Genomic DNA, 25,663 nt, shown 5'->3' with positions numbered 1-25,663 from the left:
GCACTGCCTCAGACCACTGTGCTGCCGCCTTTGTAGCCTACTTCCAGTCCCCTCGTCCTAGCCCAGCCTACCCTGGTTATTTATTTCACACCGATTAGAAGTGCTACTTGTTGCCAAGGGTTTTTGCCCCTCCTTTCCTCCTTATTTGCCAGCGACAGCCACACGCTGGTCACAAAGGAGACTGGTGGGATTAAAAGACCTCGATTACTGAGGTAGCCATGGCAACAGCCTCCTTGGAGGTCTTTGTTGCCTGCTAAAACTTTGATCTCCGAAAGGGGCTGCTGCTGTTTCTCCGTCCAATTGAAGAGAAGGATGGGAAGAAAGGATAAAGTTTACTCCGAGCAGAGGGAGCACGGAGGAACTCATTGCAGAGCCATGCTCCCCCAATAAATCTCACAGCAGCTGCCTTGGAAAAGTATCTGATTTACAAGGGCCACACTTCCTTTTCTATGCTTTCCAGCCTCTCCTCAGGGCAGTGTCCCTTGCCAGGGCCCTCTTGCTGTGGCATGGCTTGGCAAAGTTTTCCACCACTGAGAAGGAAGTAAATTCCCTCTGTAGTTGCTGTGTCCTGTGATCCCACTGCAGCAGGTCGGGCTGCGGAAGCAGCCTTCAAACAGGAAAACAGTTCAGCAGTTTCTGCCATAGCTACCCAATATTTATCACATTTATGCAATTGCCAGTATTTACCATGTTCCCACATTTACCCAATTGCCATGTTTCTGACTGCACCTGCGCCTACTTTATTCATGTCACCATTTCTTTTCAGCTGCACCACTTACCCTAATTATTTTTGTGTCTCTTCTCTGCAGACTCTCTGCTAATTGTGTGCTTGACTCCAGGTCTTCCCTGCTCCGCTGCTATTTGCTCACTGCTCTGTCGCCTGCCTGCCTCCTGTGTATTAACTCCTGTCCTCGCTCGCCTCTGCTGTGTGTCTGCACCTCTTGGAGCTGCTCTGCATCCCCTCAGCTTTTTCTCTCCCATTCCTCCTCCTGTGCTCTGCCAGTGCAGATGGGGGGCTTGCGAGCTCCATTGCATTTCAAGGCTGGCTGGGGCCTGGGGCATGTGAGGTGCCTGGTGAGAGGCCACTATGGGCAGGTAAAACCCTTCAGCAGCATGATGGGAATAGAGATGGCACATGTCCCAGATCCCTGCAGAATGAGGACAAGCTCCTAGCTCTGACATAGTCACCCGGGACAACCCTGGAAAACGGGGCCATTGTCTATTCCCCCTATCCCGTTGCTGGTGAGAGCTTGCACAGAGGACACGAAGCTCTTGTTGGGTGGGGGCACAGATCTGTGACTCAGCAGCGGTGCCCAGCCATGGCTTGGAGTGCCTGCAGCCCTTTCTCAGGTGGGCAGAGCTGCTGTGCAGAGGTGGTGTGGCCAGATGGTCTCTTGGCAGGATGTTTTACTGAAATGTTTCTTCCCCACCAACTGCTATCTAGCCCCAGCCTCCACTTTAAAATTTCCTTGAAAAAAACCGTGAGCCACCCTGTCCCTGTGCCTGCTGGCTGGCAGGACGGGGGTTTGCTCCACTTGTTGCTGGCAGCAGCCGCAGAGGGAAGAAAGGCAGAGGGAAGAAAGTCGCCTTCAATGAGGGACAGTGGTGGGAGCCTCCCGTTGCTGGGGCAACCGCAGGCAGCCTCAGCCTGTTGGCTTCCCTGAAGGAATGGCATGGGGAAGGGTTATCAGGGGATTAATCCAGCCCAGGGTGGGGAGGGGGCCGAGCTGTGGAAAGCTGCTGGGGCCACGGCAGTCCAGGGGTGGGCATTGTGCTTGCTGGCTGTCAGCTGGGCTGGGCAAGGCAGGCAGAGTTCAGGCTGAGCTGTGGTGGGATTTGCTGCTGCCTTGGGTCCTCCCAGGCTTTGTGCATCCCTGCTGGGAGCTCTGGGGCCTCCAGGGCTGTGTGAGTCCTGTTGGCAGGGCAGGGATGCAAATTCCCTAGGCAGATACTCTGACAAGCCAAGTGAGGCTGCATGAGCAGGGAAATACTGGCTGCTCATGGATACCACAGAGGAGCTGCTTTGGTTGTCTTTGTTTTTACCAAGTTCTCAGGCACTGTTATATTAAGGGATGCTTTTTCCTTGTTGGACATGTGGTTCCTCTTGGAGATCAGAAGGTACCCAGCACTTAGCAGGATTCAAGGCTCTCCGGGTAGGTTCAAATAAAGCAGGCACCTATTTGTCAGTGACTGTTTGAGAAGGATTTCTTCTGTTTAAAGGTGTCTGTTCCTTGCCTTTTTTACCACAAATAGAAGCCCTAAATTAGCTGTATCCCTCCAGCTATTTATCCAGTGGCATCTGCTCTCACAGTAGGGCTGCATGTGAGCTCGTGCAGAGGTAATAACACCTGGGGGGTGAGCTACATGCTCATGTCTGCCCATATTCTGCATGCATGTGGTTCATGTGGGTGCTGTTCACGCAGGCACGCAGAGGACTGCGAAAGAATTGCGTGTTGTTTTATCAAAATAAGGAATATGTTTAATATGCACATGGAACATAACGTGCTGATTGTGAGCAGCTTGGACACTTGATCCTTCCAGGAAATGGACTGCAAAGAACATCACGGAACTCTTTGTAAATGTAGATGAAAATGTTGCAGCAGACTGGTGGCAAGAGTCTCCTGCCTCAAAATGGTAGATGGGGAGCAATTATGTGAAGCATCACCATGCTATCTTTTGCTAAGGATTCAGGACCACCTCATCAAGATGGGCGTTCCTGTGAGTACTAGTCAGCTTTGATGAGTTGCAACTGGCTGCAAAGCACTGCCTGCAGTCACAGTATATTCATTATGGCTCCAGCAGGCTTCCTTGTGGATTTTTGATCTCTACAGAGTCTCTGCTGAAGCACTGAGAAAAAACGGATGGTGGGAATTTGATTGTAATAAGCTTCAAGGATAGACTAGAGGCCAAGGAACTTGGGATCCAGTTCATCACTGTGTCTGAGTGCTGCGTAGTGCAGGACCTGAAGGGCATGTGGGGAGGCTAAAGGTAGCTTTCTGCCACTTTTGCACTGGCTTACCCTTAGCTGCTCCTGTTGTGTGTCTCTCTTTAGAGTGCAGCTCTCCTACCATATGCATGTCTTTAAAAATCCCAGCATGATCCTGGGGCTCTATGGAAGAGTTCACAGCACAGCTGCACTTAGGGCTGTTCTGCCAATGCGCAGGTGTGTGTAAATTACAGCTGAGCCCTGTGCAGGATGTTTGCTGTGTACTGGAAATATCCCAGACATTCTATGCCAAAGCAAACAGGCACCAAGCTGCCTTTGGGCTTGGATTTTGTTTGTTTGTTTGTATTTGGTTGTAAATTATAAATTTCGAAGTTGACTTGCTTTTTTTTCTTTTCTTTCCTTTTTCTTTTGCAAAGTGATCCCATGAATTTCTACACTAATCCTTCCCTGGTTGGTTTGCTTCACTTGAGAGTTGGCCTTTGTCACATAGTCTCACCAAGATGCTTGTGCATCTCCAAATAATTAGCATGTATGCACAGCATTGCTTTGAGGCTCCTTTCCTGGAGTTGTCTGTGCACTCACAGAGCCCCGCACAGAGAGCAGCATCCACGTGTTTTGGAAGCACATGGCTGATTTATCAATAGCCTTGGGTTAAAGATGTTTCATATCTGTAGAAACTACATCAGTACGTTTCAAAAATAAGCTGTGTCCGTCTGTTTAAGGGCTGTTGTGCATTTCCAGGAGCTTTTGCATGTGTAGAGCATAACTCCAGAAAGATGTTACCATGTAACCATGCTAAAGGGACTCCTTTTACTTGTTTTGTGCCTAGATTGGAGAAGCTCTGTTCCAGATTCTTTCCCTCCAGCTCTGCTGATAAAGATAAAACGCAAGGACACAGAAATGGCAGAAGTGCAGAGGCAGACACCAGGCATCGAGCAGGATGACATCTGTGGTTGATAGGAATTCACATAACGCAGAGTGCAAGTGGGCTGATGAGGAAGGGAACTAGAGGCTGAGGCAGGGGCTGGGGAGTGTGTTTTCCTTGCAGTAACCTCTCTCCTTCTTCTCCTCCTTCTGTCTTTTCTAGGCAGGACAGGGCTGCTTGCTGATCTCTTGCCCAGTTTTGCTGTGGAGATCATGCCAGGTATTCAGTCATTTCACCCTTCAATCATCCATTCCTCTGTCATCTTGTCTGTTTATCCTTCTGCAGCATCTTTGTGTGGTATATGTTTCACCTGTATGTGTGTTTTATCTGAGAATTTAAAGAGAAAATCCTATCACTTGCCGGGAAAGTGCTGGGTTCAGATCTGAGAGAGCTGATGGTGGGGCCATGCTGGGAGCCAGCACACAGAGATGGTTGATGTCATGCCAGGATCAGCGTGAGAGCAGAAATGCCAGAGCTGTTGTGGGCAGGTTTTCTATCAAGCTCTCTGGTCTCCCCCTGCTAGCACAGAGGAAGCTGTGCTGCAGCCTGTGAGACCTCACAGCCCTGCATGGCTCTTTGTGTCAGCTGCTCCTGTGCAGCCACTCAGCTCCCCAGACCCTGCCCGTGCTACTGCTACACCATCACCACAGATGGCAGCACAGGAGGTGCTAGGAATGGAGCATTGGCTAGCAGCCCATCAGTGGCACAGCCCCTCTTGTGCTGCATGGCCAGGCCATGATCTTGGTAACACCAGGTGGCTGGGCCCAACGTGAGAGCTCCGGGCCCGACGTGAGAGCTCCGTGCCCGTGATAAATCCCTTGCTAGCCAAAACTAGTGAGAGCCACCAGTTCTGGCACTCCTTGCAGAGGAGACAGAGACAGTGCAACAGATTGTTCTTGAAAGGGAAAAGCTGTGAGAATATTTAGCCCTCAAGTCATCTGATCATTCCCTGGTGGTGCCCGAGGAGCATTTCTTTCACACGTTTGTGCAAAAATGCAACTCCACATAAATGTGTGAAGCTATTTTCGAGCCTGTCCCAGAGATGCAAACAGAGAGAAGGCAGCCACTCACCCACCTCCCGTGTAACCCAAAGCTCCCAAGAATTCCTGCATGGCAGGAGAGGGATTGGTCTTTTCAGCATAGATAACAGTTGATTCTCTATTGCCTAACACTTTTCCTCCCGTTATTTAGAATTTTACTAAACGGGTATAAAATTCTGGTGTGTTGGGCAGATAGCTTTCTGGTACCCTCACTGCATGGGTAGACAACAAGAAAGTGTAAGATGCAGCAGCAAACCACATTTCAGCTGTTAGTGTTGCCTGCTCTCTGAGTAAACAAAGGCAGATACTTCTGCAAGCACACACCAATAGTTTCCAGACAGTGAGGACACAGAGCATGTCAGCTTTCTCATCATTTCAATCTCAGCATTACACAGTTGTATCAGGAGCTGGTTGAATCCTAGTTGTGTGCATAAAGGAAGAACCAGCAGGCTCTTTTAGCTGTTTCCTTACCCTCATCAGAGAAGGAAATGGTCTGACTTCCTCTGAAGTAAAATTCTGACTCACAGGTCCTTGTGGCTGGGACACTGATTTCAAGCATCTACTTTAGATGCCGAGTGAGTATCCTGCAATGTGCAATGTACACGCTAACCTGACCCCCTTTTGTACTCCTAGAATATTTTCAGGAAGACCACAGATACACTAATAATGGACTTGCTGTCTGTTTTTTCCTCTACCAGGCTTTTATCCTTTATGGAGTGGTTGTGAACTGTTCACTAACAGCTCTGGAGATCTGACATCTGAGTTTCATCAGATAGCTGTGGCTGGCCACTTGTGTCATGCAGTACTGTTTCACCTCCTTCTCTGTGTCCATGATGGTGGTAGAAAACAAGATGAGAACACAACAAAAGAAAAGGCCACTAAGCTGTTGCTTAGATTGGCATAGATTAGGAAGTGCAGGACTGGAACGGATAGTCTGGCTCCCTGTCTTGCATTCTATCCCCAGCACCATGTAATTTCATCCTTTCTGAAAGTTTAGCAAGTTTAGGAGTAATCTGGATTTTGCCTTTCCCGTTGGATCACTTTCTTTGATGGGTTTCTTTTAGCTTCCCTCTACATCACTGATCATCTATTTATGTCCATTTATGTAAGATCTTTAACTGCAATACCTGCTTTTTCTCCTGCATTTATCCTCCTACCATATTTACAGGCAGAAGCTACATCTTCCCTCAACCTTCTGTTTAACAGAGTAACTTCAGCTCCCCTGCTGCCAGGCAGGCTCCAGAGTCCCCTTCATCCCTCAAATCCCTCCTTTCCATGGGCTCTGACCTAAATTCATCTTTTCTGCTGCAAAGATGACCAGAGCTTTATAACATCAGTAACTTCATCTGAAGTTACTGGGAGAGGAGGCCTTGTGTGATGGCATTGATATTTCCTTAATGCTACTGGAAATTCTTCCCGTATTTGGCCTAGGATGACATTTGTCATTTTTGGTGGCTGTATTACATGAGTGGTGACAGTAATCCTTTGTATACTGGATCATTTCTCTTGTTCTTTTCAACCAGTGAAGTCTTGTTCAGAACAGAAATTGTTCTTCATCTTTGAACCTGTGACTCTGAAAGTGTTGCTGCATACCTTGAAATTCAGGAGAATACTGCATTTCACATTTCCTACCATAGGCCCAAGGACAACTAGCCCTTTCTGCACATGTCCCAGCCTTTAGTGACAATGCATCCCTACTGCTTACTGTCATGATCTATTGACACATTCTTATTTTCTGTGTCAAGATATTTAATGAAATTATTAAGCAAAACAGCTGCTAGAAGCAGAACTTGAGGGACTGTGTCAGCAATCTCTCACCTCTTGCTTTCCCATTCATGAAAGCTTCCCTTCTGCCATTTCCTTGCTTGTTAGCTGAATTTTCCTCAGCATATAGTAAATTCAACCCCAAAAAATTACTCCACAGGGACCAAAATTAACTGCAAATTTAAGTGAAAGTCATCTGTGTCAGCCAAAAAAGAAATAATTTTAAAAAAACCAAAACATTTCACTTCACACTTCTGAAGTGTTCTGATTTGTAGATGCCAGATCTTTGACTGATATTTTTTAAAGGAAATTTTAAATTCTAGATTTAAAATGTAATTCTAGAAAAGGGGAATTGTTTGTAAAAGAGTTAAGGAAAATTCCAACAAAGTAAAGAATCATACTTTTATTCAAACAAAATGCTGTGGATGGATCAAAAATGACACTTCTTATTTTTGTTGTATTAAGAATGATGAAAAATTCCATTTTGAATGGTCCAAGGGAAACATTTTTCCCTGACTTTTTAACTTAGCAATGCAAGTGAGGGGGCTGCACTGTTTTTCCAGTGTGATTCTTCATGCACATTGCAATCCTTGTATCAATACTTCTTCATCTCAAATAATAATGTACCAGGAGACTCTTTAGTGAACTCTGGACTTCTCTTTGGAAATAGTGGTCTGCTGCTTTTTTTCCTCTGGGGTGGGGGTAAACCCTTTCCCACTGCAAAGCAGCCCCACCACATCTTTATTTGCTTTTTTGCCATTTTTCCAAGGTGGTTGAGTAACCACATGGGTACACCTGAAGTCTTTACCCATCAGCAGTCTTGCTTCAAGATAGGTTGGTGCATTTCTCTGACATAAAACCAACTCCAGGCCTCCTGTATGTTCAGAGTCCTGCAATTTCTTGGTCCAGATGTGTTCACTGATCACCCCCTTAGTCTGTGGAATTCCTATGTGGCAGTAGCTGCTGCCCTGGCACAGGCTGAGCCCTGCTCCCACCACCCCTTTTCCCACCAGATTTTCCAGCAGCAAAGTTTGAGCAAAGCTTTTCAACCTCCCCTTCCTCTTCAAGCCCCATCCTGGTTTTTGTGAGCCAGCTCTTGCGTGCTTTCATTTGTAGGGTGTTTTTCAGCCGCTCCCTTTTGGGGCCTGGCACACATCGTCTGAGGCTTCAATGGGGGAGAAAAAAAGTGGTTGTTAGGTTTCCTGGCTGGTTGTGGTGCCTGAATAGGGTGTTCGTTCGGCACATTCACAAGAATAATTGCATGCGTAGGCCTCGCTGGGAAGGGGCAGGCCTGGCTCGTTTACTGGGCTATTTATAGCCTGCTTTTCACCATCGTATGTCCCATTAAAACCAGAGTGTGGGTAGGGAACAAACACATAAGCAGGGCACAAACATGGCCAAGAAGAATGAGTCTTTGATGAGGTCCAAATGCTAATGGAGCACGTCCTGCAGGATTGGCATAGGTCTGCTGTGGGGTGAAGGGTTTCTGGCTGGGGAACCAGAGCTCCTGCCTCTGTGCTGCTCTCCTCTCAGCCAGCCAGAGATGCTGCCAGAAGGGACCACATTTGTGTAGCTCATTTCTCACTGTCGTCTGCCATTTCTGCTTCGACACAAGAGGAGGAGTAGACCTAGCCCTGGACCCATGGGGAGTCGGTCCACTTCTGTTATTCACCTGTGTGTTTTGTCCCTGTGCTCTCCGTTGGGAGGATGTTGCTGACGTTCCCTTCCACAGCAATGGGCAGTGCTGTAAGTATTTCCCTTTCTTCCATTGTTTTCCAGAGTGGGTCTTTGTGGGCCTGGTGATACTGGGGGCGTTCCTGTTCTTCCTCCTGGTGGGGATCTGCTGGTGCCAGTGCTGCCCACACAGCTGCTGCTGTTACGTCCGCTGCCCCTGCTGTCCTGAGTCCTGCTGCTGTCCCCGGGCACGTGAGTGACCCTCTCCAAGCCTGGTGCAAATCTTCTGCCCTACTACTTCTGCTCCCTGGCAGAACAGGAGGAGAATCTGCTAATATTGCTTCCTTTGCCCTGAGCACTTTGCTTGGCTAAAGAACTGGTTCTTAGGGAGTGAAGCATCTGACCTATTACTCAATGGTTGAATGCTCAAAGTTAATTACAAATGTAATTCCCCAAGCCCTCCCTGCCTTGGCAGCTGTGCCTGCTTCTCCAAAGTGTCATGCTCCCATTCCAAAGTTGTTGTTGTGTCAGTGAATGTTGTGGGTCAGAGCTAAGAGCATCCTGGGAGGTTTCTTCCTGGCAATGCAAATCAGCTGTCTTCTACAACAGTGCAAAATCCTTGCAACCCAGCAGGTTCCTGGTCAGGCTCAGTCAGATCTGTCAAGTTCCATGAGCCTCATCCTGCTGCTTGAGTCATCAGTTATTTTTAAAGCCGAACTACCACTAGATCATGGCAGCGGTAGTGCTGGCTGTAACACCCTGAGTGTCTTTCTGGGCATCTCACAGTGCTGTGTGCATTTTTTAAACTCCCCTCAGTGCCCTTTAAGGCTTAGAGAAATTCAGGTTGGTCCTTGTTAATTCATTTGTCTGGTTGTCTCCTGTGGGGTTGCCACCAGTGTTGGTGCAGGTTTCGTCCATGTGTCCAGTGAGTCTGTGGGGGGGCTGGTGTGTGATGCTGACTCTTGTTCTTTTTCTTTTTCAGTGTATGTAGCAGGCAAAGCAGCAAAAGCTGGGTACCCTCCTGCAGTCTCTGCCATGCCAGGTCCATACTACATCCCCAGTGTTCCTGTAGCTGGTGTCCCATCTCCTGCTGTGCTGATGGATAAGTCACACCCCCCTCCCTTAGCCCCAAGTGAGGCCAGCGCAGGAAGCCAAAATGGTAATTTGCAGTGCCAGGCACAACATTCAGTCTTCTTACTGGGAATAGGGCTGGGAAGGGGAGAAACAATTGTCACTGATCTAGTGGTGTGAAGAGAAGAAACACAGGGAAACTGCATTTTAATCCTGTCTCTGACAACGACATTTGCATTAGGGCCACATGGTCTAACTTTTCTAGGGCCATCAACACAGAGTCAGTTTGTGGGTGGCTAATTAGGTCAGCAGGAATGGGAGGCCCAGTTCCTCTACAGGACCCCTCTCATTACTGCTGCAGATGTTCACTTGCAGAGGACAAAAGGACAAAGATGATTTCAGGGGAGCAGAGGCAAGAGCCATTTTCCCCTTAGAGCTGATGCCTTGCGAGCTGCTTTCTCTTTGTAAACTGTCCTTCCAACCCTCTGTAGGGCACTGCTTGGCCTCTGGCAGCAGTTTTTGCTGCAGCATGTTTTACTGTTGCCATGGCATTTTGGGCAAAGTAACCTATTCCCTTGATATTTCTGCCCAAGAGCATTTGGGGCTGGACCCTGTTCTCTACTTCACAGAAGTCAGTAGGTCACTTTTTTGTTCAGCCTTTGCATTTGTGAAATGTGAGTGATGAAAGGCTTCTGACTAGAAAGGAGTTGTGGATCAGTGTCAGACTTAGAGTGTCAGTGAGATGCCTCTTGTCTTGGTGAGGGTCACTTCTGCTGCCTCAAAGGAAGCTGCCATCAAGGAAAAAAGGGGGAAGTTATTTAGCCACATGGATTTCAGGATCACAGTGGCTGTCTAAATTCAAACATTATGCAGCAGAAATGACTCTCACCAATGTAGAGTCATCACTGACCCAGCTACTTGTCTGATGTCAAAGCACCACACTAAGTATCAGTTGTTAAATTAACTCACGGCAGTGTGTTGATAAAACACATCTGAAAAGACAAGATTAAGTAGCATAATTAATGAAGCTTCTGGAACAACCCTACACATGCTTCCACTGCCCCAGTCAGTATATTAACCTTTCTGGAATTACAAAAAGTGTTTTCTTTTCAACAATCGTACTTTTTTTGGCCACTGGAATCAAAACAGAGCTCTGGAATGGAGCATTTTGAAATAGGAAATAAATCAATCACTGATCCAACACAGAACGTATCCAATTCAAAAACCTTTGTCAGAAAATGATGAATGACACCCCAGTGCTTAAAGTTCTTTCTCCTGTGAAAAATGTCACTGCACATAGAGTGTGGTATTGGTTGTGGGAACTCCAGGGATTTTTTAAGAGTCAGATCACAGCTCCCAGTCTTGTCTCTGCTAGCGAGCACAAGTGCAGAATAAAAACCAGTGGATACGTTTGGTAACCAAATGAAATGGCTCTTAGGATCCCATGATCCTTACACAGAAGGATATATTTAATATATGATGCATCCAAATCAGGTGTCTGGACTCAATCCCTCACCTCAGGACCTTACAGGAAGTAGTGTGTATGGCAAATAAAAACATTATCACAGAGTTCTAACCTTTGTGGCAAGACAACAGAGATTCTCCAGCTTAATTTAAAAATTAGTTAATCTTTTTTGCAGTAATGTGGCCAAACCCTTAGTCGGCATCATGAACCTGTTGTTCAAGGTGCTCGAACTGTGGAGCTGAGGAAGAGTTATAGCCTGTACTCTGTTCTTTTAAGGTCCTCCACAATGCCAGAATATCCCCTAATGGCAGGCTGTAGAAGAGAAAACATTGTGCCGCTTTTCCAAGCTAGTTATTTGCTTGTTGGCCCGGCAGCAAGCTAAACAAAACAGGTAATGGTTGAGTTTATAATAAAAGCCTTTCTCAGAAGGAGCAATAAAAAGCCTCTGTGTCCTCCACACAGCCAGTGTAGGTCTGATCTGAAACCTTGTATCTTTGTGGCTTCAGCCTTTCTGTCAAGCCCATTTAAAAAAATGGGATCAGAAGTGCTGGGGGACAGAGACTGGAGAGTTCTGTAATTCTAGCTAAAAACTACAGCCTTTGCCCTACATAGATTCTGTGCTTATAAATGACCCCTGTGAGGGGATCTAGTGAGCAAACTTGTGCATGAGGGTATTTAGAAAATTTGTCTAGGCTTACATAAAAGCCATGTGGCAAAGCTCAGATTAAGCTTAGGAACTCTATATTAAATTTAGGACTGAATAGGGGAAAAAAAAAACCCCAAACATTTAGCTCTCTTATTTAGAAGAGTGTTGACAACACGTAAGTTAGGATTTATTCTCTATTTTAAGTGCAGTGGTTGCCTAGAGGCTCTTGCGTAGATCTCTTAAACCCTGCACACAGGGAAGCTTTTGGTCCTAGATTTTTAACATGGGAAGTGTATAAGGATGAGGCATCATTTACTTCCTAAACATACTTGTCTGAAAAAAAGGTAGTGGTGTCCTTTCTGAGGAGGGAGACTGCTTACAGCTTTGGCTGACTTGGTTCCACCTACAGAAGAATAAAAATAGTGTCCAGTTAAATACAAGTTAAACATTAGAAATTTATGAACTGTTCAGGAGAAGAAAATATGGTCTAACAGGGAAGAATGTTCCATTCCTTTTGACTTCAGTGAATGGTTCTGCGCATGTGGGCAACATCTCTGCATCTTTATTTCTTTATAATTAAAACGGGCTTAAAATTATTCAGACCTGATTAAAGGGTTATGGCAATTTACAGATGAAGAAGAGTGTGAGGAGAAAGCTATAATATCTTTGGTTCTCAGATGAAGTAATAATGAAGAGATTTAATAAGTTGAACATTTAGTATCATGAGAAGTATTTAATAAACAAACGTAGAGACAAAACATGCTTCCTCTGTAATGGAAAATAGTTTTTATGAGCTGTTCACAGTCACCTTTGCAGATTTAAATCCAAAATTAATTTCTAGATGATTGCAAAATTAACCAAGAAATTAATTTGTCTTTTGATACACAGCTGCAATAGCAAGTTTAGTATGAAGCTAGCACGAAGGCTAGCTAATTCTCCATCAGTTCCAGGTGCTATAGATGTTGCCCAAATAGATGTTTGGCACAGCCTCAGTGTGAGCAGTGGCTCTGGGGAGACAGAGTCTGGAAGCTGCCTGTTCAAGTTCCCCAAAGGTTATTAGTAGGTCAGAGTGGTTTGGTGGCCTGTGTATAAATGAGGTGGCAGCTTAGCTGAGCTCCTAATAGGCACATTAGAAGAAAGAATAGTGAGAGGCCTCTTTCCTGGCATGGTACCAGACAGAAGGGAGGTACCAGCCATGATGGTGAGGTGGAGAACTAGCCTTGCTGCTCATGCAGTGCAGCCAGAGGCGTTGCTTCTGAGGCCAGTCAGGCCAGCCTCACTTGAGGAGACCTGCTGTGCTTCCACTTCGGGGGGCAGAGGCAGGATTCCTTGTGTTCTGTAAGCCACTGTCTGCGTTTCCAGGCACTGTGCATTCACTCACGGGGATAATAAAGAACACACTGCTGTCAGCTGAGCTGTCTGGAGGCACGTTAAAAGAAGGGCCTTGATAGACCCCTACTGTGTTTTTACATCCTATACCATTCCCAAGTGCAGACCCACAAGGTAATATTTCAGGATGTAATCACTCATCTTACACACGCACAGTCCAAACCCACAGTAAAGCACTTTGCTTCTGAAGCAGTCTGGGGGGTTATGAGAGGAATCACTCTACCCATTTCTATGGCACAGGCACTCCTGAAGCAGAACATGGTTATTTCCTAGCGTGCAGACACATGCACAGCAGTTTAGGACAGAAGGTGCCTAAGAATACCTCTGCCAAGTCCTTGCTCAGCCCACACAGCACATACTATGCAACGTACTACCAAAGCCATATGTTAATAGCTCGATGTGTTGCGGTGGTGAGGGATAAAACAGAAGGAACAGGTTGGCTCAAAACCACTGTCCAAGTATTTAAATTGTTTCCCAGCAGGAGCATTCATGCAACACTGCAGTATTCCCTCAAGGGAACGTGTTAACCCCATGCAAGGCGGACAGGTTCCATTTTGTAGTGCTAAGTGAATTGTCCATAAGGTGGTTCTCTAATGAGGCTGAATTTGAGGGTTGTAGTCCACTTTTGTACCTAGACCTGAATTTCTGTCCATCCTGAAATAGCTCCAGGCTGAGACCTTTCTTAAATAATCTGCTATAAAAGCCTGATTTTCTTCAAAGAACGAGTGGAAAGGTGGAGTTCTCTGCTTGCTGGCCACAATTGCCTTAAGGTAGTCAGGTTGTTTGTAGCTATTGTTAGCAGGTAAAGTGTGCATGGAGCCATCCTGCCAGAGTTAAAGCTGCTTTGGCTCCAGGTGTATAGGGTCTTCTTTTCTGCACACAGGAATATGGACAAGTCAAAAAGCTGTCCAGACTTCCCAGAAGTCAAGCATTTCATGTATGTCAAAGATACATACTTCTTCTGTAAAGTAAAGCATGTAAAGAATCCCAGAGCAGACAGTTTCACAGCTACCAGTGACCTGGTTTGCCTCATCCCTGGAGTCAGTATAAATCTCAAAGCAGTGTGATGTGCTTTGTGGGACTTTGTGTTTCCTTCTGTATTCTCTGGAGCTTCTGCCACAGTCTCTTCAACCTATGTGAGGAGAATTCATGGAGGTGGGAGGGTGGAGTGGTCTTTCACAGTGACAGCTCCCAAATGCTCAGCCACCTGCTTCTCCTGCAGACTGGGAGCTTAGAGGAAGCCTGATCTTTTGGGACTGCTTCTCCCATACCATGACGAATCATTTCAGTAGTGCTGAGGAAGGAGAAATGAGTTCTGCTTTTTTCTTTGCCATCATCTGTGGGAGTTGGAATCACTCTGTGGCAAGGAAGGGGTTGCCTTTGTTTTAGCTGCGCAAGTCTGGCCAGCTCCAGAGCCAGCCTGAGCCACCTGGAAAGGTGAGGTGGCACAGCTGCTGTGCTGTGAGGATGTCCCACCATGCTCAGTGACCATCATCCGATGTATTGGGTTGTACAAACTGGGCATTTCCAAGCCGTTTTTGCTGTTCCTGCAAACTTTTAAAGTGATGCAAGTGCTTACAACTTCACATCCCACACTGTAGATGAATTTCTGGTGAAGCAGCGACTGACTCAGTGTGTTTTGACGCAGCCTACCTGCCTGCAGACGTGAGCTCAACTATAGAAGCAGAGTTGTGGGAAAGTCTCCTTGTTCTTACATGGGTTTTCCTCTAATGTTTTCTTTTCTTCTCCCCAGCAGTGCGCAAAGGGTACAGGATCCAGACTGACAAGGACAGGGACTCCATGAAGGTGCTGTACTATGTCGAGAAAGAATTGGCTCAGTTTGACCCAGCTAGGAGGATGCGAGAACGATGTGAGAAACAAGCATGGTTTGATTTCCCCCCCCCCCCCCACTGACCTAAGAAAGACTGCAAATTCATAGTTAGAAGTTCACTTGGTTTGCCTCAGCATCAGCCCTTAAGATATGATGTCTAGGATATGTAATTGGGACAGATAAAGTCTAGAGTTTAGGTATCTACAGGTATGTTCTGATTTTAAAGGTCTGGTGCTTGCCTAATCATTCTTAATTAGAGCAAAGTGAGTGTTACTGAAAAGCTCATGAAAATTGTCCACTCATATAATTAAACTCTGGGATCATCAGTATCTGAAAAGCCAAGTCCCTACCCATACCTTCTACAACCTGTGGTGTGATAATAGCTGGGTTATTGTTTTCACAATTTCTTAAAAGTGTGGTGTCTGTAAATTCCCAGCATGGCAAAATAGGAGAGAGATAATTTTATTGAAAGGGTGTTTTGTGGGCTGCAGTGACCACAGTGTGGCTTGAAGGAAGCAGGAAGTTTGTCTGGAATGGCTGTTGCCCTGCAGGAGGAGCAGGGTGGTGAATAGGGACGTGGTGCAAACTCAGAAATGAGCTTTTCTGTGGAACTCCTCACTGTCTTCCCATAGCCTCTGGTAAGCTTTATTTCCTTAAATAAAGGCTGAGGCTGCACTTAATGTGTGACAGAACACAAACACAAGTGGGGGTCTTTCCACATTAGGAGGCAGAGGTACAGAGTGGGACAAGGTGTGTGGGGAGGGCCTGCAGTGCTGTTCCTTGTCCTGGGGCTGCTGTGTGCAGAGGACAGGGCAGGCTGGGGGCTCAGATCCTCTGGGCAGCACAGAGCTAAGCCATGTTAGGCACTGCTCACTTAAAACAGACGTGTGGGATCCTGAAAATCATTGAAGGGAAGAGCTTTAAGGAATGGCACTACATCAAAGCTCTGTACAGATTAGGCATAACGAACAAATTACATATACTTCTAAAACAGTCATTGCTGAGCACACTGTCTTCTCCACCCACAAGATTTACTATAAAAAGACCTCTGCAGATTGGTATGTCAGGCCTACAGATGTCAGTGTGCTTGATGGGGTAGAGACTGACAGTGATTCAGACAGACTTTTACTTTTTTTCTTAATCTTTTTTTGAGGGGGTTGCTTTTGTTTTAGCTGGGCAAGTCAGGCCAAATCCAGAGCCAGCCTGTCTCACACCAGGAAAAGGGGAGGTGGCACAACTTCTGTGCTGTAATGGTGTCCCACCAAGCTTGGTGCTCACCTGACAAGGGTGGGGAGCTCACATGTGTTACTGAGGGTAAGCTCTTCCTGAAGGCTGAACTCAGTTATCTGGAACGCAGGCGTCTCATTCCATTTGTGATACCCTCAGAATCCCCGCCTGGCGGCCGTCGGGTGATGCCCATCTCGTTTCTTTCCTGCATCCTCCCCTGCAGATAACAACACGGTGTCTGAGCTGAGCTCGCTGCACGAGGAGGACCTGAACTTCCGCCAGCCCTACCGGCAGGCGCGGAGGAAACCTCTGCCCCCCGCGGGGGACATGGACGGCGACGCCGAGTACTGGGCAGGAGTTGTGGGCGGGGGCAGCACCTCCAGATCACAGGCTGTGTCTGATTACAGGGATGAGCGGGACAGCTACTGGCACAGGTGAGGGACACCACGTTGTGGAGCAGCTCTATCTGGCAAAGTGGTAAAGAGAGCAGAAGGGACAGATGGACTGGTAGCTCTCCCCTATTTCCTTCTGCTCTTGTTCTGCTTAGCAGGGGAGAGGGGCTAGAGAGAAATAAGAAATCTGGACATGTCATTAGATGAGGTCAGAATGAAGCTGATTGCTACAAACCTGCTGAAGCCTACCCAGCTGGGTAAAGCTAGGTACAGCCCTAGTCCCAGTGGGATGTAAAAGTGAGATCAATAGGGAACCAGGCCACCCTTCCCAAAGTGGGAAGGTGCAAATCTCTCTCTTGAAGTTTGTACCTGATTCCTCCAGCACTTCCCAGTGCTTTATTCGGAGTCACACCCTGGTGCTTTGGTGCACCAAGCTTAAAGGACTCTGTGCTCCAGGAGATCTGTGCTCCAGGCCTAAAGGGCTCTCACTCTGGTGCCTAAAAGAGAGATGGCACAACCTTCCCTCACGTACAAGCAGTCCAGTATTCCAAAAGCAGTGGCCGGGATTTCCTTCCTTCAGGAGTGGGCTATTGTACCAGCTCACTGTCTTTAAACCTGCTTCAAAACTGCCTTGCTGTGAGCTTCTATGTGTGGGTTCTTGGGTTTTTCCAGCAGGATATACACCTACAAGCTCTAGGATGAAGGAGAAGCAGGTGCAGCCCTGCATATTGGAGGACAGGGCAGGTGCACACTGGGGATAACCTCAGGTAACATTAGACATGCAGAACCTGAGCTATCTGTGCTAAGCTGCCTTTACAGTCAGCAGAGAGAACCCGGGGTTTCAAGGATGTGATAGATCTTTTCCTACGATGAAAGACGATGAAAACAGTTCAGATGATTCACGCCCCCAGGAGGGCCTGTTTCCCTCCATTGTCTGTGCAGGGAGCTGAGGGGATGAGTGCAGCTCGATCCTGCCCTCTAACTCCACCTCCTCCCTCTTCCAGCCAGCAGAGATCCAAGTCGGAGATGCTGTCCCGTAAGAGTTTCTCCGTGGGAGTGCCGGCCGTGTCCATGGACGAGCTGGCGGCCTTTGCCGAGTCCTACAGCCAGCGGCCACGGCGGGCGGACAGCCAGGACATGCGGCGCTTCGAGCGCTCCGAGTCGCACGGCGGGCGCGGCGGGGCGCTGCCCCACCAGGACAGCTCCATGGAGGAATACTACACCAAGCGCTGCAGGGGCAATCGGGAGCCGCTGACGGACTCGGATCGGGGCTGGTCCTACAGCCCGCCCCGCAGACGGGCCCATGAGGAGAAGCACCTTCCCAGGCTGGTGAGCCGGACGCCCGGAGGCAGCCAGAAATACGATCACTCCTACCTCAGCAGCGTCTTGGAGAGGAAATCTCGGAGCTATGACGAGAGTGGTGACCACTGTGCAACCCCCTCGAAGCTGAGCTCGCAGCCCAGCCAGAGGGGAGGGAGCACATACTATGCCTGGTCACCACCCTCCACCTACAAAGCCGAGAAGTCGCAGCCGCCACCGCCGCCGCAGTCATCGTCCCCTGAGCAGGACGAGGAGGAGGAGGACAGCCTGCCCCCCTACAGCGAGAGGGAGCTGAGCCGAGGCCCTTCCTACAGGGCCAGGGAACAGGCCTACCTCAATGCCTCTGAGAAGAAGAGGAAAAAGGACCCCAAGAAAACAGTGAGGCCATGTCTGGTGGTCCTGGTCCAAATAGGCTGAGCGGAGAGCCACCAGGCAGGGGTTACTAACCAGGGTTGATGGGCCAAGGGGGTTTTCCAGGAGGGTGACACCTGGAGTCTGGGTGTCACTCCCTGTGGGAAGGGGGAAAGGAACTGTGGGTGTAGGAAGCCGGAAAGGATGATAGCTCCTCCACAGGAGTCCATGATGGAGGGGAAAGCCAGATGTGCCTGGGACTGGGGAGGTAAGGGATGTCTTTGGCATATGTGGCCTGGTAAATCCAAGGTGGTGGGAGTTAATCTAGAGTTCAGGAGGATCATGGTAGGGAAGTTACCCAGGCCTTACAGAAATTACAGGGCTTTGCTTTGGCCTTAGCCCTTGTTAAGGAAGGGTTGAGAGGCTCTTGTTCTTCTGGGTTGGTAGCAAGGGATGGTGTAACAGACATCTTCCTGAATGGGGTGAGATCACAGACTTCTTTGGGTGCATGGGCTTCTATAGGGGCCATTCATGCCAAAGGCATTCCTCACCCAGGATACCAGCAGGTGCAAAACATCCTGCCACATGTGGTCCAAGCTAGTGAGGACTGATGAGTTCATTGTTGCTGGGGAAGGGGATCTTCCCCATCTACCCCAGCTGGGGAAGCCTTCAACATGAGGGACATCTTATCATTAGAGTAGCTTAGCTGTGGGAGAGAGGACTGGATTGTGAGTGGACAAAGCTGTTGCTGTTTAGTTGTCTCTGTCAAAGCTTTGTCTGTCCCTGTGTCTGTTCCAATGAGTGCTTTCCTGTTGACATTTAATCTTCTCTCTTTCCTCTCAGAATGATTTCCCAACAAGGATGTCCCTTGTGGTTTGAAGTTGTTGTGGACCTGTCATGTTGATGGGCTGGATATCATGAGGTGACTGCAGTGGAGAAGATGCAGAGCAACGAGCAAGACAAGCCTCTGTGAACCTCTGCAGCCATCAGCCATGGACTGTTTCAATTGTTTGTTTCATCCAGGGGAGCTGAGGCTTTTGTAAGAGACAGACTGCCATGGACAGCACTCGATCTCAGAGGCTCTGAGAGTCTGCCAGGAAAATGAGGCCGGGGCTCTCTTTGGCACCCTGTTTTCCAGTGCCCTCCATTCTGCACTGGACGGCAGCCATGTCCCTCCTGCCCCTGCAGCCCTGAACTACAAGTGAGGCTGCCTTTGTGCCTCTTGCCCTGTCTCATGTGCAGAGGGAGGCCTGTGTACCTCTTGCTCTCTCTGTCTCCTCGGTTCTCCGTTTGGATCAAAATTGTCTCCATACTTAAAGCCTTTTCTGTATCACTCCTGTGCTGGGAGGAGGCCTTGTTCTTACAGCTGCAGACTGCCTCCAGCTGATCAGGCCCTAAATCATGAAAGAAAATCTACATACTTTCAGACACTGTAAGAAATGACTGATGAGATGTTACCTTGATAAGGGCTGAATGGGGAAAGAGACAATTATGAGCTGGTTTGTTCAATATATTTAGTTCTGTTCGTTGTGTGATGAGAGTTGCAGGTGAGATTGATGTATTGTTTCAAAAGTGGGTCAAAGTAGTTTTTATTGTGATGAGAGCATGATTTGTTTCCCCCCTGCCTCCAACTGTGTTTTGTTTGGATGCAGTTGCATTTCCTTGCAGCTGAACTGTGACCCTGTAGAGCTTCACGCTGGAGTACCTACTCCACTGTTTTAAAAGCAGTGCTCTAGCCTTCCTAGTGCTCTGCTTCCAGCACCACCAGACACCTCTGCTACTTCAGTGAGTGGCCTTTTTGTTTCAAGGAAGCAAAAAGGGGACAGCCTCAGTGAGAGGGCAGCTACAGACCTTCATTCTGTGCCACTGGTATCGCTCCTTTCTGGGAATTGTTTCCAGGCACTGAAGAGAGCCCAAACAGCAGTGGGAAAAGAATTAGCACTGTGGGTGGATACAAGCTTTGAAAGTCACCTTTTCACTTAAAACCATTCCATTCACTTTGGTTGGGATGTCGTATTAGTGGCTGTTGTCTCAGGAATAGCTTTATTTAGAAGTGAGTGCTTCACACCATTTGGAAGCCTGACATTCTGGTTTTTATAGGGTATTATGCAGTCATTTATTTAGCTGCTAAAATCATCATGTGAGGGAACATGATGGGAACATTTTAAGGTCCAGTATCTTGATTCCTATTACACCTAGAAACAACTCAGTGCCCTGTTGTGTTACGGACATTATCAGCCTCTGAAATTACATCTTTGTTGTTCCTGTGGGAATTTGGGAAGCTGTCTGGCCTCAGATCCTCATACTGGCAGTACTGTTTGGAACACAAGGTATAGTAACATCACTGCAGTTCTCCATAAAAAGATAGATTAATTTCTGCATTACTCCTTTGCCAGATTGTTCACCCACCAGGAATGGTCAGGGGAGAGCAAAAAAAATCTCTGTAGATTTGATGACAGTTTTCATGTGAGAAAGCGCATTGATGAAAGGATGACTTTCTTCTCCCACACTCCTCTAGTGATGACTGTTGTTTTGGAAATCCCAGTCCTGGGTCTTCCTGGCCTGAGAGGGATTAGCCAGCAGGAGCACACAATTGTGGAATTGCAGAGTTTTTTGTGCAGGAGGTAGCCTTCAAAGATCATCTAGTTCCAACCCTCTGCCATGAGAAGGGACATCTTCCACATAGCAGGTTGCTCAAAGCCCTGTCCAACCAGACCTTGAACGCTTCCAGTGATGGGCCATCTGCAACTTCTATGGGCAACCTGTTCCAGTGTCTTACCATGCTAACAGTAAAGAATTTCTTCCTTGTATCTAATCTAAAATGGCCCTCTTTTAGTTGAAAATCAATGCAAAAAAGTAAAAAAGTCTGGTAAAAAGTCCCTCTCCAGCTTTCTTGTAGGACCCTTTAGGCAGTGGAAGGCTGCTCTAAGGTCTCCACAGAGCCTTCTCCAGGCTGAACAGCCCCAACTTTCTCAGCCTGTCTTCATAGAAGAGGTGTTCTAGCCTCTGTGACCATTTTTGTCTCCCTCTGGACCTGTTCTAACAGGTCCATGTCTTTGTGCTGATGGCCCCAGAGTTGAACACAGCACTCTGTGTGTGGTCTTGGGAGAATAGAGGAGAGGGAAATTCCATTCCTTGACCTGCTGGTCACTCACCTGATGCAGCCCAGGATATGGTTGGCTTTCTGGGCTGCAAGAGCACATGGCTGGCTCATCTCCAACCTTTACTGCTATAAAATCATAGAATCGTAGAACAGTTTGGAAGGGACCTTAAAGATCATCTAGTTCCCCAGTCCGTTCTTGCCCTAGTCTGTATCTGTACCAGGAGTTGCCCTGGCTCAGGTGTAGCACCTCACACTTGGCTATGTTGAACTTCATGAGGTTCTCATGGGCCCACTCCCCAAGCCTGTTCCAGGGTCACTCTGGATGGCATCCCTCGCCTCCAGTGACTCCATGGCATCACTCAGCTTGGTGTCACCCACAGACTGCTGAGAGGGCCCTCAGTCCCACTGTCTGTGCCATTAATGAGGATTGAACAGTGTCAGGCTTGCTGCAGGCCCACGAGGGACACCACTTGTTTCTGATGTCTGTTTGGACACTGAGCCATTGCCTGATGCTCTGGACGTGGCCATCCAGCCAATTCCATGTCCATCCATCAAACCCATCTCTCTCCAATTTAGAAACTACAGTGTTGTGTGGGACTGTGTCAGAGGCCTTACAGAAGTCAAGGCAGATGACATCAGATGGATTTTCCTTATCCACAATGTCATTACTCACATAGAAGGTCTCCAGATAAGCGGGCATGATTTGTCCTGGGTGAAGCCATGCCAGCTGTCTAATCACTTCCCTGCCATCCATATACCTTGAGATAGCTTCTAGGGGAACCTTTCAGGGCACAGAGGTGAGGCTGATTGGTCAAAGTTCCCAGGGTCCTGTTGTTTTATTCCTCTTTAAAAGAGGTGGGATGTTTCCCTTTTACCAGTCACTGGGAACCTGTCTACCTGAGTACCATGACTTTCCAAACAGGGAGAGCAACTTAGCAACTGCCTTTACCATCTACCTGTATTATGGCTGGAGAGATGAACATTTTAAGTATTTTCATCTTTTCTTATCATTAATGTGTGTTTTTAGGAAAATCACAGCACCATTAGCAAGAGGTGGGCAGGTGGGTGCCATCTGAGGACTCTGGGGCCTTGAGAAGTCTATGGAGCTACACTACATGCTGTTGTAAATCAAACATTTCATTCCTGACCTATGAGGATTCTAGCAAGTTGATGTTTTGTTAGTCTGAAAACCTTGGCAACCCATGTGCCATGAATTTCAAGGGAGCTTAGCATGCTATCATTTCCATCAGACATCCAGCAGGCCCAGGAAACAGTTGACACTGAAATTTGAAAGTGCATCTGAATATGCCAGAAAGGGGCCAAACCAGTGATTTTACAGTCTTTGAATCTTTACTGTCTTTTAAATCATACTGAAAGCCTGAGCATTACAATCTTCTCATATCAGTTATGTTCTGTCCCTTATCTCAGTCACTGTAGTTTATTTGATCAAGCCCTCAGGAATGAGTTGTGTGTATTAAAAATACAAGTCTTCATTTATTTGAGTCAGGTTTTTTTGTTCAGTGCTGGTACTTTGGGGCATCTGCACACTGTGTGTAAGAAGTTGCCATTTGTGTATCTAGCTTATAAATAAGTAGTTGCAAGCTAATTCTTTTAAGAAAACTGTCTTGATTGTAGAAGCAACTGTTTGTGAGAACTTGGAAATGTCTCTTGAATCCAAGTACCTGGAAGAGTATTGAAGATTATATAACTAGTGATTCTATGAGTTTTATCAGGTGATAAAAGTTTCAGCTGCAGAAAAGAAAAAAAGGAGGCCTTAATTGTCCATGATGCCTTTTCCTGGTCTTAAAATCAAGAGTCAAACACAGTTAGAAGGAAAAAAGGGATTTTACTTTGGTATTTATTTTAAGGATCCTTAGGTGCACATGTCTGGGTCAAATGCACCGAAATGCACACCCCCAAAAGATCTGGTATAACATTATAGGTGTTACTAATTAGCATAGCTATCAAAAATTCCCCAATGAGAGGCTTGAATGAGTCCCTCCTCCCTAGGGAAGCTTCCCCCGGATGGTTCTATCTCAGTTTACAGAAGGTGTTCTGGAGAGGACCTTGGGGTCTGGGGCACACTGATCCCTAACTACGAAGCTTCTAAAATGTTTAGTCTCTTAGCTGAACAAACAAGTCAAAGAATGTAGGCAAAAAGCACTAAGAATACAGAAGTTGTAAAAAGGTATAACAGGGGTATAAAAGAAAAGGCAAAAAATCTTCATGGCATCACCTGAAGTCAGATCTGGGCAGCAGCAACCTTGCTCTGAAGTTTTAGATTTCGTATCTTGCTGTACAAATCTCCAGGAATTTTCAGTTACTGATCATGTCTGTCCTCAGGACATCTTTATTTTTCCCATTAGAAATATGTCTGCAGCAGCAGCCAGTGGACCAAATCAAGAAGCGAGGGGTGATGTAGAGTACCTGCACAGCTACACAACCCTAATGACCTGTGACTCCTGCAGAAGGGGAGCAGGGGGCCAGAGACTGACAGCTTGAGAGGAGCCTCATGTTGCAGGAGAGGAGTAATGGTTTGTGTCTGTGCCATCTTTCAGAACACCTGCAGAATGCTGGCACTGGGAAATAATAATGAGCCTGGCTATTATGTGGTCTCAAATTATAAGTTTTCCGGTGATCAATTTTTATTGCTGGCATAAAATTAAAATCCTTTTCTTACTGGATATGGATGTCTGGGTCATGTCAAGGACATGGAGGGTTTTGTGGTCTTAAAATCACAGCATCACAATGGTGACTTGCTAAGAAAACAGATGATGAGAGAATCCTGTAAAAATTTAGAAGAGCCCCTAGAGCAAAAGCAGGATCAAGCATCAGCAGTAGATTTGGCTGTGCTGTCAACAAAAGTGATCTTGGCTACTAAAAAAAAAGATTTTGACATAATGGACTAGGAAGATAAATACCAATGGTAATGACTTCTCATCAATCCCTTTATTCTTTTAAGGTGCATTGTAAAAGTTCCAGTGGGTGGCTTCAGTGTGAATATCTTCAGAACACTCAATTTCCACTGAAATGGAAAATTAACAAAATTAGCGCTTTGAATACTTAAGAGAAACTCCCAACATTTATCATCTGAAACAGGCAAGCAGAATTACTCAGGTCTTTATGCTGGCATATGGTACAGGGGACTGGAGCTGTAACATCCCCACCTTTGTTGCTGGAGCTGGGTCAGGGGTGGCCATCAGCAGTGCACCCCAGAGCTGCATCTCGGAGAGATAAAGGACAGCCCCTGGCATAGATCCCTGAGAAGGAGCAATCACAAAATGTTTCAGGAGTCAAACCTTGCCACAAACTGTTCCAGGTACATAAACACAGCACCATGGTGTTTTATCATGCCTGAGCTATTCTGGAAATAATTTTAATAGTGTGGAGATTGTTGAGAAACTGCATGGAGCTGTCTTTTTGTCCAGGTAGCTTTCACACAAGATGTGGGTGGCAATCCGTTCGCTGTCACTAGGCACAGGGTTTGGGACATGTGGAAATAAAAGCTAAAGGGGCTTTAGCCCATTTTTTTTACTGGAGCAAAGTAGAATCCAGATGCATTTGACATCTGCCATGTGCTGCAGATTTGCCCCTATATTCCAGAAATCTCTGTGGTGCAGCATCTCCAGGCTCTACTGGCCGTACATGGTTGCTACAACAGCTGTGATGTCGAAACCACCCTCATAGTTACCTGGGGCTCCTGAAGTCCCTTTCCCATTGCCTGGAAGATCAGAAAAAGTATCCATTGTATAATGTGAAGGAACAGCTATCATTTTGATGTGATCTCAGAAATGCCAGCTGGATTTACCAGCATTAGAAACAGCAAAAATCTAAATAATAAAGTTAGCTAATACTAAAGGAAGGAACCTGCCGTGATTCCCATATGAATTCTCTTGTAACCTTTATAATTCTTTCTGGCATTCACCCCTGCCTGCACAGGGGCCTTTGCCAGGGGAGGAGGCCACCACCTCCTCTCCCTTTTGCCTGTCTTTTTTTGTCATGCTTGTAATGCCTCTCTGACCCCTCTGCTTTCCTTTGGCTATTTCCAGTCAACCTTCAGTGTTGTGCCTAGGGGTTCCAGGCAGCTTGGATGTAGAATGGGTGGCGTTTTGTAAAAAAGGCATTTTATTTTTATGAAAGCAAAAATTTCAGAATGCCCACAACAAAAGCCCAAGCCCTCCAGATACTCTCTCAAGCCCAAGCAGGGGTGTTACTGGAAACATTTTAAAAATTAAAGCTGAACATAATTTCAAAACGCGTCGGTATTGTTTTCAACCCCAGGGCAGCTGCAGTCAGAGCTGTGGAGTGCAAACCGCAGGAGCAAATGCATTCAGGTTTCATTGTCCTTGGTGAGAGCAGTGGCAGAGAGAAGCAGCATTTAATGAGTCAGAAAGCAAACGGTGTTCCAAGGTGCTGTTAATGACATGTGAGTTAGAAGTGTGAACTAGAAGTCGACAGGCTTGGCTTAAAAGCAAAATTCAGTCCAGGGAAACTTGAGCCCTGGCCCAGGGGTACAAT

The 25,663-nt window shown here is 46.9% G+C and overlaps 1 protein-coding gene across 8 annotated transcripts in view; it reads left to right on the top strand.

Annotated features, from left to right (window-relative positions):
- ILDR2 (immunoglobulin like domain containing receptor 2) overlaps positions 1-25,400 on the top strand; it is a 51,389-nt gene extending 25,989 nt beyond the window's left edge. For 2 of the 8 annotated variants that reach the window (XM_069025203.1, XM_069025204.1), the window contains exons 4-9: positions 4,035-4,091; positions 8,456-8,602; positions 9,333-9,509; positions 14,675-14,791; positions 16,203-16,413; positions 17,376-25,400. In XM_069025203.1, coding sequence (XP_068881304.1) covers positions 4,035-4,091; positions 8,456-8,602; positions 9,333-9,509; positions 14,675-14,791; positions 16,203-16,413; positions 17,376-18,108 — 1,442 coding nt within the window. In that variant the 3' untranslated portion in view covers positions 18,109-25,400. The remainder of the gene's footprint in view (positions 1-4,034; positions 4,092-8,455; positions 8,603-9,332; positions 9,510-14,674; positions 14,792-16,202; positions 16,414-17,375) is intronic. The other 6 variants (XM_069025199.1, XM_069025197.1, XM_069025202.1 and 3 more) reach the window with 6 other exon arrangements.
- Positions 25,401-25,663: the final 263 nt, after the last annotated feature.

The sequence above is a fragment of the Aphelocoma coerulescens genome, chromosome 1 (assembly GCF_041296385.1).
Source record: "Aphelocoma coerulescens isolate FSJ_1873_10779 chromosome 1, UR_Acoe_1.0, whole genome shotgun sequence".
Taxonomy (NCBI): domain Eukaryota; kingdom Metazoa; phylum Chordata; class Aves; order Passeriformes; family Corvidae; genus Aphelocoma; species Aphelocoma coerulescens.
The sequence above is the reverse complement of the archived record's forward strand: the minus strand, read 5'-3'. Positions and strand labels throughout refer to the sequence as shown.